General features: G+C 34.5%; 2 protein-coding genes across 2 annotated transcripts; one reads left to right on the top strand and one right to left on the bottom strand.

Moving 5' to 3' along the window:
• The first annotated feature begins 3,286 nt into the window (after positions 1 to 3,286).
• Positions 3,287 to 4,364, top strand: LOC103340616 (senescence-associated family protein, putative (DUF581)). Its single transcript, XM_008244048.3, has 2 exons — positions 3,287 to 3,872; positions 4,000 to 4,364. Exons 1-2 carry the CDS (start codon positions 3,292 to 3,294, stop codon positions 4,157 to 4,159), a joined length of 741 nt encoding a protein of 246 aa, XP_008242270.1. The 5' UTR covers positions 3,287 to 3,291; the 3' UTR covers positions 4,160 to 4,364.
• Positions 4,365 to 5,081: 717 nt separating this feature from the next.
• Positions 5,082 to 9,488, bottom strand: LOC103340614 (oligouridylate-binding protein 1-like). The gene is made up of 12 exons (XM_008244047.3): positions 9,099 to 9,488; positions 8,153 to 8,214; positions 7,820 to 7,922; positions 7,468 to 7,544; positions 7,329 to 7,390; positions 7,158 to 7,245; positions 6,942 to 7,017; positions 6,805 to 6,835; positions 6,559 to 6,678; positions 6,198 to 6,283; positions 5,744 to 5,917; positions 5,082 to 5,560 (listed from the first exon to the last, which is right to left on the bottom strand). Exons 1-12 carry the CDS (start codon positions 9,180 to 9,182, stop codon positions 5,282 to 5,284), a joined length of 1,242 nt encoding a protein of 413 aa, XP_008242269.1. The 5' UTR covers positions 9,183 to 9,488; the 3' UTR covers positions 5,082 to 5,281.
• Positions 9,489 to 10,951: the final 1,463 nt, after the last annotated feature.

The following is a 10,951-nucleotide window of genomic DNA, read 5'->3' as shown; positions in this document are numbered from 1 at the left end:
GATTCTTTATCAAAACTGGATAAGTTATCCAAAATCTATACTAAGTGTGATTATCCAAACCGGATAAGTTATCCAAAATGTACACCAGGTGTGATTATATATCAAAACTCAGAGTTATCTGGTATGTGTTTATTTCGTTGTATAACTCATCTTCATCACAATCAGAAAGGTACATGAATGAGCATAAATTCTTTGAGGAATTCTAGCAACCTTCTCCTTTGGATCTTCTTCCTTTTTTCTCTTTACACTTAAAACAATGTCATTAATATATTATACAAGCTAACTTTTTGCTTTCCAAGTTTACCCTTATTAAATGTATTCAATTTATCCAAAAAAATTTCACAACTATCTTACCATCTTATTAATTTTTTTCTAACATCAATTATTTTTTTATAAAGAAAATATATGATTTTAAGAGGAAATGTCCCCCTTTTTTTTTTTCTTTTTTAACACAAAGGGTTTAGATAGAAAAAGAAAAAGAAAAAAGTCCTTTGTGTTTTAAAAACAACGGACATTTCATCTTTTTTGGAAAAAAACAGACATTTTCTTTAAAAAAAATAATTGACGTTTGAAATTTAATAAGATGGTAAGAAATTTGTGAATTTTTTTTGGATAAATTGAATACATTTAATAAGGATAAACTTAGAAAGTAAAAGTTAACTTGTATAATATACTAATGATATTGTTTGAAGTGTAAGGAGAATGACACATATCAAGCAAAAAAGGGAAAAAATTCAAAAGAAAAGGTTAGAGAGAAAGTTGCTAGCATTCCCCCAATTCTTTTAAGGAAATAGCAGTTAAATGGTGTCCATCAAACAGCCCATGTTGGTTCCAACAATCGAGAACTACCTACAAAGTTAAAATCTTGTATATGAAAAAGCCATATGAAGCCTTATAGAACTAGAACACTAGTACGAGGTACAACTTACAAGGAACCCTTTGTGATGTGAACACCAATATACAAAGGTCTATGTTATAAAATTCGTACTCTATTTTATATTAAGCAATATGGTTTTTATCACAAAACATCCATCAGATTTCCTCCACTTTTTTTTTCTTGAACATGGATCATCCTTCACGTTAATCCGTACATCAATTTCGTCTCGAATTTGTTCGTTTTTGGAACATGTAATTATAAGATTAAACTGTTTCTAGTTTGTTATATCAAGCATAAATTGGAAATCATTATTTAGGAAAAACATAGACTATCAGCACGGTCTTACACGTCCTGGGGCCTATCAGTCCGGACCATTCATCAAAATGGGCCTTGCCCGGACTCTGATGTGATCCATACACTTTAGGTCAGTTAAGAGAGGTGATGATGTTGATCAATTTGTCTGTACAAGAGTAGATTGGCAAAGTCCATACAAAGACAATGTTTAGATCGCTTTCAAACATTAAGGTGAAAGTAAAACTAATTGGTGGCGGTCAACATCTTGCATCTCACACCAACAATAAAAACAAACAATTGAAGTTGCAGACGTTTGCTGGGGTAGTGTTTACGTCGCTTTACACGGAAGTTCGATTCTCAAATTAGAGTAATTTAGGCCCATTGGATCTATTTTTACGATAAGCACTTTCTAAAGAAGCACGGCATAAATACTTCTTTAAAAAACACTTTTATGACTCATAAATACTTCTAACTTGCTTTGTCAAATGCAATTAAAAGCGCTTTTAGTAATAAAAAAATTTGTTTTTAGTCATTCCAAAAGTTCTTCCGAACATGCCCTTACACTATTGCGTGTATTAATCTTTTATTTTTATTTTTTGGTTTGGATAGTAATTAATAATTGAATGCTATCAAACATCTTGACGCCCTCGCCTCGCCTGTAAAAATGATTGTTTCTGAGGTCATTGTCAATTTCGTGACTGGCGACTGCGGTTTTACTCCGGCCACAGGCAATAATACACAACTTCAGCTCCACGTGGCTCCACCTGAGCCGTCTAATCACAGACCGCCACTTATGGTTTCTGGCCCCCTCTGGTTTATTGATGTTTTTGGAGCTTTCTCCGCTTATGACAAAAGCGTCTCTAATATGAAATCCCCATATTGGGCCTGACATTCCATACAATTACGCACACCAGTATTGTTTATTGTCCTAGACTCCTAGTTAATATAATAGTAAGCCTTTCCCTTTCTTCTAGTACAATTCTATTGGTGTTCCCCAAACCTACTTCATTATCCAAAATATAAATAAAATAATTTCACCTCATAAAAAAAATTCAATAAAAAAATCCCTTAAAAATTTCAAAGCTTAACTAATTTTTCAGAATCCCAACCACAGGAGCTTGGCACACATTTGAAGACAAAATTATAATTTATTTGATTAAAATATCTTGGAGACGGTAATAACTAAGATCATAATTAATATAATACTAAAAGTTACCGTATTTTTTCCGTAAAATACATACAATATAATAAGCCTATGAAATGGTGATAATTTCTTTTAAATTCTATATATCGATAAATTAATTCTTCATTGAACTCAATTGTGATATAATAAAATTAATTTTTCTTTGAAGATTTTCTTTATTATTGAAAATATTTTAGCTCGTAACTTTAATTCAAAGTGTATACTCACCGCACTTCTTCTCAAAGAAATGCGAAATTTACACATGAAATGAAAGCTACACGTTTTACTTGCCCAATTAAAATTTAAGAATATAAAACATAGAAGACAGCTAATGCTCAAAACAAAATGTATTTTTGTCCTTCGATGGGAATATCACAAAGCAAGGGTAGTCTAGACATTTAGTGTTGCAAACAAGAAACCAGGCCCGCATCACTTTCACTGCCATTAGTGGGCCCTCAGTTTTCAGTGGGCTCACATAACTCTTTAGTGGTTTAGTAATAATTGCCATGCCCAATAGCCTTGGATCGTCGACACGTGCGACGAGTCCAACGGTGACAATGCCCAAGGAATCTTATGGTGGGCCACACCCCTAAGCATGTGGCCCCAATAATTGGAAAAGGACATTTTCTAAAAAAATTGGCCTATTGACAAGTGACCTTTATTGGAATCAGTTTTGTAATAAATTTTATATTTAAAAAAAGAAAAAAGAAAAGAAAAGAAAAAAAGTAAAGCAACTCAATGATTTCATGGGTGTTTGAAAAACAATCATCACCCATATAATTCCAAACCAAACCATGGGCTGAGTCCTACCCACTCCTCCTTCATATACCGAAGACCCTAAAACACACATTTTGTGCAAAATAGCTCAAGGGGACAATTTCCAAACCGCTTCAATTTCATTTTGCTTCATAACAATTTTGGTAACCCAAAATTTTTTATGTTGAAGTTTGGCAAGAGACCATTTCCAATGATCGGGAAGCTGTCGGAATTGCTAGTTTCTGGCCACCGTGCCGGGTTTTTCTTCGACATGGGCACGACAAGCCCAAGAAGTCCATTGGACCTCAAGATGCAATCTTCTAGCCCCAGAGGGTTGAAGAATTATGATCTTGGTGGTGTTGGGTTGGGCATAGTTGCTGCCTTGGAAAAGTCGAGCCATAATGGGCGTGAGATTTTGCCCAAGTATGCGGTTTGTGGTCAAAACCTGAACCAATCAGAGCCAATTCCTGTAAGCTCTGCTCAAAACTGTGATGGGTTTTCAACCAGGGGTCTCCAGGAGTTTGAGGAAGATAGCTTGGAGAATTATACTTATGTGACTCAGCGTGGACAAAACAAGTCTTTCACTAGGGTTTACTATGATGGAGGTGACTGCAATACCAGTTCCATGCACCACCATGTAGGGGATGATTTGCAGACATGTAATGATAACAATCTTGCTTCAGTTTTTCCCACCTCGGATTTTCTCAGTTCATGCCACTTGTGCAAGAAAAACCTCCATGGCAAAGACATATACATGTACAGGTAGAACCACAATTACTTTTTCTTGTTTATGTTTCATTGTAAATGTTTGGTTCAACCCATGTTGTTTTTTGTTGTTGAAGTTGATGTTGGGTTTGTGATTAATATATGTTTTCTGTGTGGTTTACAGAGGAGAGTGTGCGTTTTGCAGCACAGAATGCAGAGCAACGCAGATGATGATGGATGAGAGCAAAGAACGGTGCAGATCAGAAGCTTTAAGATCTGTGGAAGTTTCAGGGTCATCTTGTTCAAGAGATCAGATCTTCTCAACTGGGATTCTTGTTATTTAGCACTGTCAGTACATAGGCGGCTTTACACTAAATACATATAGATGAGAACTATCAGCTTTTTGTTTACCTATGAACCAAAAAAGTAAGAAAAAGAAAAAAGCAAAATTTTGGGTATAAGTTGTAATCGATCGACCTTTGTATTCTGTGATGACAACGGGAACATTTTTTAAGAATAAAGAACAATTCTATACTTAGACTTCAGTTACACTTGGATTTAGCGTTTCATGTAAGATTTAAGCCAATTAAATTAGATACTAGCCCAGAATAACATGCGATAATAATCTCATTCCAGCCAGTAATTTGCAGCGGGTTGTGGCGTTTGAACTTTAATCCTAACTCAATTTTGATGTCCTCTTGTTAACGTATTTCTAATCCATTCGAGTTTGTAGACGACGACTGTTCTTAACATTTCTCAAAATCTGTTGAATTTGTGACGATCAAAATCTGGTAATCTCTAAACGGGGGACACGGGGTACAAATCTTTTTGTCGAATGTGCTGCCTAGTGCTTCGTACAGTAATGGAATGATTCTACAAAATAGTGCTTGGTACAATATGTAATGGAATAGATTGAAAAGAGCATTTAAAGCTTTCTCATCGATCGGTTCGGACCCATTGAAGACTTTAACCTAAAGGGAATTACACAGTGACCCCCCAAAATGAACTGTCCAGCTACAGAGAGCACCCATGTCCTAAAAATCTTGTGGTCCTACCAACCGGAGCTCTTGAAACTATCAAGACACTGTCGTCCATTGGGACCATTTTACTGGTGATGGAAATGGTTAGCAACCCGTGGACGAAAATACATTGCTAGAAAATGCCTGAGGAGACCCAAAAACAAGCTTTAAATATAATCCGTCGTTAGGTCATAAAGCTGCAAATAAGATTATGCTTTATCTGAGTCAGATCATAAACCCCCAGAAGTAAAAAAACAAGAAAAACACAGTATCCATACATATATCAGGTATAAGTGATACAGATACGCCAATCTAACCAATGAAAAACTAACCCCAAAAAAAAAAAAAGATAAATAAAGAAACTGAAAAACGGTTACATATCCTACAAGTTTTCTCAAGTACTTATTCCTCAGTGCTGAGGTATAATGGGGGTCTTCTAACTGATCATTACTGGTAGTACATGAGTTGCTGGGTTGTTGCTACATTCTGGAAGCCACCGTCGTATATCGCCTGACTAGCTCCAGCACCCATACCCATGGCTGCCTTCAGAGCATGCTGACCCTGCGGAAGCATGAGGGCTTGTGCACCACCCATTTTGCTCAGTGCCATTTGTCTTTCATAGGCAGCAAGATCAGCGGCTGAGAAACCTGGCATATGAGCTGCAGCTGGCGGCGGAAGGGGGGTAGAGCTTGTTCCTGGTGGAGTAGGCTTGCTACCCCATGAACACTGTAACCAAAAAAGAAAAATATAGGATGATCAAGCCAATTGATCATTTGACAACATCATCATTAGAAAATATAAATGTCACAAACAAATTTTTGTGTGTATATATTAGTTTTTCAACATGGCTTCTTCTTTTAGTCAATTGTTGTTGATTATACTAAATTGTAATCTTCACCAATAGCATACCTTAATTGGTTTTCCACAGAGAAACCTAGCATTCCCCAACTGGATAGCAACAGCAGCTTCAGAATGTGTACTGTATCTCACAAACCCAAAACCTTTATCTCGTTGCACGCGGACATCTTCAATAGTTCCAGCACCAAGGGAATGGAAATGACGATGGAGGTCAACTGAAGTAACCTGCAGATTAATAGTAAATAAGATTTAAAACATTTTTCTTTGTTTCTTGTGCAAATTTGACAAATTTTATACAATTATTTGTTATGCCCACTTAGGAGTTCCAGGCTCACCAGAGCTGATTGCCCACAGATCTTACCACTACACCCAATTAACCTATGACGTTATAGAATTGTTTTGTTTGCCAGTTTCAACACTGAACCAGCTACACAGTAAGATTGACAAATGACCAAACATATTAATGTATGAGTTTTAAAAATAAAAAAATAAAAAAAATCCTTGCCTCTGGAGCCAGATTGCCCACATAAACTGTAGTATACTGAGGATTGTTCTCTGGAGCATCTTCATTAGGCTTCTCCTGACCATCTTCTGCAAGGGAAAAGCACAAAAATTGCAAGCTCAACGTGACGAGAAAAAAAATATGGCAAAAAGAGAGGACAGTGAGGATCATATATCAAGCATCATCATCCATAGATTTCTAACAACAATTCAACAACAATCACAAGAGCCACACCAACCATCCAAATAAATGATACAGACAATGAAGAAAAAAAAAGTTGACAACTTGACAGAAACAATTTTACTTCCACTAACTACATAGACAATTATAAAAAACTTGTTTCATCAATAATGGGGTAGCTCACCTGATGTTCCATTTGTCAGCTCTACAACACTTTTAGAATCAGAACTCTGCTTGTCATCATTGGAAGTAGCACCTTTTGTGGCCCAATTACACCGAATTTGTCTACTTCCAAGCCATTTTCCTGAGATATCAACTTAACAGTTAGAGAGTTAACAAACCAACAGCTACAAGAGATCCAGCACTGCTCCTAAATTAACAAAAATCTAAGCAACACGTATAAGGAAATAAACAATGGACACTGTCTTACCATTTAAGTCATTTATCGCACTTTGGGCATCCTGAACCAAAGAACAAATAAATGACACAATCATGTAATGATCCCCAACCACCAAGAAGGAAAATAAAAAGAAAATTATAAAAAGGAATTCCTAAGAATTCTAGTACCTGCTGACTTCTGAAAGAAACAAACCCAAAACCCCTTGAACGCCCAGTTTTCTGATCCCACATAACCCTAGCATCTCTGTGATAGAAATCAGGTCAAATTATATTAAAGTTAAAACAGGTGAGTCTGTTTTAAAAAATCCCAATAAACCAAAATACATCAAGAGAATAACGGAAAACAAGAATTGTTCGAGAAAAAAGCAAGGAAATGGAGCTTACGAACAACTTGAATAAACAGAAAAGCACGCAAACAGTGTAGCATCAGTAACCTCAGGGCTAAGATCACCAACGAAAATATTAAAGTGACCTGCATGCCAAAATAACATAGCATAAGAAATTAAAATTTTGAAAGTAACACATCACTCCCTGAAAACTGATGTATGTACAAACCTGATGTATCCTCCCTCTGACTACTTGCATATGCCCAATTAACTTTGATTGGCTGCCCAAACCTGAATAAGAAGCATATTGAGACAAAGGATTCCCCAAAAAGAGAGCCAACCATGATTCTGTAAAGATTTATACTTACAGATGCCTGCCATTGAGAGTCACAATAGCATAAGCAGCTGACCTACGATCAAAGTAGTCAACAAATCCATAGGATGACTGCATAGAGAAGACAATGGAGCTAACATGTAAGTAGAACGTTCACCAAGGAACATCTAATAGATCACTAATACAGATTACCAAAATCTTTATCAGAATTTAATCATATGAAGCTACAGCTTATCCTAAAATAAAATCCAAATAAATGTGGGTGAGGGCTATAAGGCTTAACACAACAAACAGATGGAATCTTTGGTGGCACTAAGATGTTCTACCATCTGTCCTAACCTCCCCATCAAATGAAAGGCAAACAAAATAGCAAAAATAAACTCCACCTTATCTTTTCTTATGAGCTTGCATCCTTCAAGCGGACCAGTACTAGAGAAAACTTCTTGAAGAAGGGGTTCAGTAACCTGTGGGTGAATATTTCCAACATACCTGCATTTTCCCACAAATTAAAATATTATATCATACAATTCAATAGCATGATTGAGAAATGTAGTCTGCCTACATGATAGGTGTGTCAAAACATACAAGGACTCAGTACATATTTATGAACTAAACTTGCATGCAAGAAAACAATTATTTTCAGTCAGTTCAAAGAAACCTAGATGTGAAAATAAAATAAACAAAAAAGGAACAAAGGAAAATGTCTATACAACACTCACACACTGCGGCATGTACTTGAATCAAACCCAGGAGGCAGATTTCCACTCAAGATAGGCTCTATCTGCAAAATAAAAATGTAAAAAAAAACAAGCAAAAAAGAAGAAAAAAACCTAGAGTAATGAATTTGCACTCCTCACAAAAACTTAACGAGATGCATATGCAAACAAAATGGTTGAAACAAAAAAATGAAGACCACAGTCTTCAATTGCATAAATCTACAAGATGGAAACCTATGATATAATAACAATCCCCTTCATCTTCAATTTCTCCCGAGACTTAACATAAGCTTTAATACATATCCAAAGCATAAAAAGACCAACCCCGTTAATTTTTTTTTTTAATAGGATGAAGCACATAGAACCATTATATGTAATAGTAACTAAGGTTTTTGCTCAAGGGTGAATGGTAATCAAACCAAAACTGATCTTGTTCCTTCTGTTCATTATGCAAACTTTATATGCCCTCGTTGAATAATGGATTAAAAAAACAAGGAAACAATATCAAGCAGGACAACCTACAAGTTTCCGAACAGTAGAGTTTGTCATATTATAGGTAACAATGTGATTCCTCCATGGATAATAAAAAACAGTATCCAAAAAGAAGACAACATAACACGAACACTTTCAACAAGATAAATAAGCTGCGGAATAATTTAGATAATTCCAGAAGAACCCCCAAAAAATTACAAAATTTCTGCCAAAAATTCAATCCTTAGGATCACCGTAAAAGAAAATCATACGCAGATCAACCAAAAAAAGCCCGCAAATACATATTAACAATGGAAATAAACCAACATTTTGTCAAACATCTCGAATTTTTGCAGTTTAACTAAAATCAAAAATCAATTTTGACCTATAAAAAATTTCCAACAAAATAAATGGGCATGTAGACGATAATTAAACTACAAAATTATTCAAACAGAGAGAGAAAGGGGAAAATAAGAACCTGAGGAGCGGCTAAGATGGCAGGGTGTTGGTACAGCGACTGCTGCATCATGGCTTGCTGTTGTTTGAGCCTCTGCTGTTGCATCCTCTTCTTCACACAACACAAAGAGACACAGGAGAATCCGAGATTTTATATAACCAGCTGTGGAATTTTAGGGTTAGGGTTTCAGGGACACACGAAGACGAAGATGAATTTTTTTATTTTTATTTTTTTAAATCAAGGAAAAAGAGAGGAAGAAGATGAAAAAAAAAACGATATTGAAAAACCAAAAAAAAAGGAAAAATAAAAAAAATAAAAACCCTCTCGAAGAGGAGGGAAAGATGAGAAGGAAAAAGCGAAAAGATGGGAATTGATTGTGAAAATGAGAATGAATAAAGGAAGTGTGTGCCCTTATTATATCTGCTGATTTTTATATTCGAATTTCTTAACTTCAATTTTTTCAAAAAAAAAATATTGAAATAAATTGGGCGAGTGAGTATCAGCTGTTATGGAAACCATTGGTAGTCGGTTGTACAAGATCCACACCAATTTGTAAAAACCGATTAATCCAATTTAATTTAATCTAATTTTATTGGTTTTGATAGTATTGGCGGAGTTGATTGAATTCAAAAAATAAAAAATCGATTGGATTGGTTTGGTTAGTGAATTTAGAGTTTGAAATTCAATTTAAACTGAATCAATCCAACTTTTTAAAAATAGATGCAAATATTTGTCTTTCCTAGTGTTCAAATCTAAACCACCTTTCAAGTTTTACTTACATCAACACACTAACACAACTTTGTTGATATTTTTTTTGGAAAAATATATTAATATAGCATAAAAAAATTATAGATTTCTAAGTTTTTAGATTGACTTTAGCGTTTTTTTTTTAAGGAATGGATTGAACTTGAACTCTAAATGTTGAACTACATGTTGTAGTGTTGTTTTCTAAAATTTATTTATGTTTATTTAGAACATACTTAATGGTATTTTCTATCTGATTGAATTACATACTATTATCTATGTGATTATCATGTTTTCAAGAAACTCAATCATCCAATTCAATCATATTCAATGTACATTGGATTGGATTGGATCCTGACATCCGAACACATTGGATCATATTGTAAAATCTCAAATCTAGTAAAAAATTGAATTGGATTAGATTGATAAAAATTCATTGATTTCAAATCGATATACACCCTTAATTGGAAGTTTTTTTGTTGTTGTTAATTTTTAATTTTATTTATCAATCACCATATCCTAATACAAACTTATAAATTGACCATCCGTATTTGGGATTAGAAATTGATGATTTATTTATAAATTTGTATTATTTAAAATCATAACATGTTATGATTTATTTACTCAAAATAATGGAGAAATAAATTATGATATCATAATTATGTGTACGTGTGAGAAATAATCTCTTTATAGACTATCGCCTTGTACTATAAAAAAAATGAATCCATGTTAAATCAAAATAGAAACTCATTTTACTACCAATTAAATTAAATAACTTGTTTCTTTTTTACAATAAGGAAGAAATCAAATTCCTTTTTATATTGAAAGTTTTAAAATTTTCTTGTTAGAATTTAACACTCCATGATCTGAGTTCGATTGGGCCAAAGCTTTGGGTTCAAAGAATGGACCACAAAGCAAGCCCTCATCAGTGAACTTTTGTTTTGTTGCTTTTGCAATGGCCCAATGGCCATGGCCCTTTTTTTTTTTTTTTTTTTCACATCAGCACCACATATCAGGCTTTGAAATCCATTTCATACCATCATAATTTAGAGCATCTCACTTGAGGCCATAAGCAAAGCCAATATATGAGCAGCAAAGAGAGTTTGGGAGATGCAAACTCACGCACATTT

The sequence above is a fragment of the Prunus mume genome, linkage group LG8 (genome assembly GCF_029339155.1).
Source record: "Prunus mume cultivar Tortuosa linkage group LG8, ASM2933915v1, whole genome shotgun sequence".
NCBI lineage: Eukaryota > Viridiplantae > Streptophyta > Magnoliopsida > Rosales > Rosaceae > Prunus > Prunus mume.
Note: the sequence above shows the minus strand (reverse complement) of the source record. Positions and strands in the feature narration are given on the sequence as shown.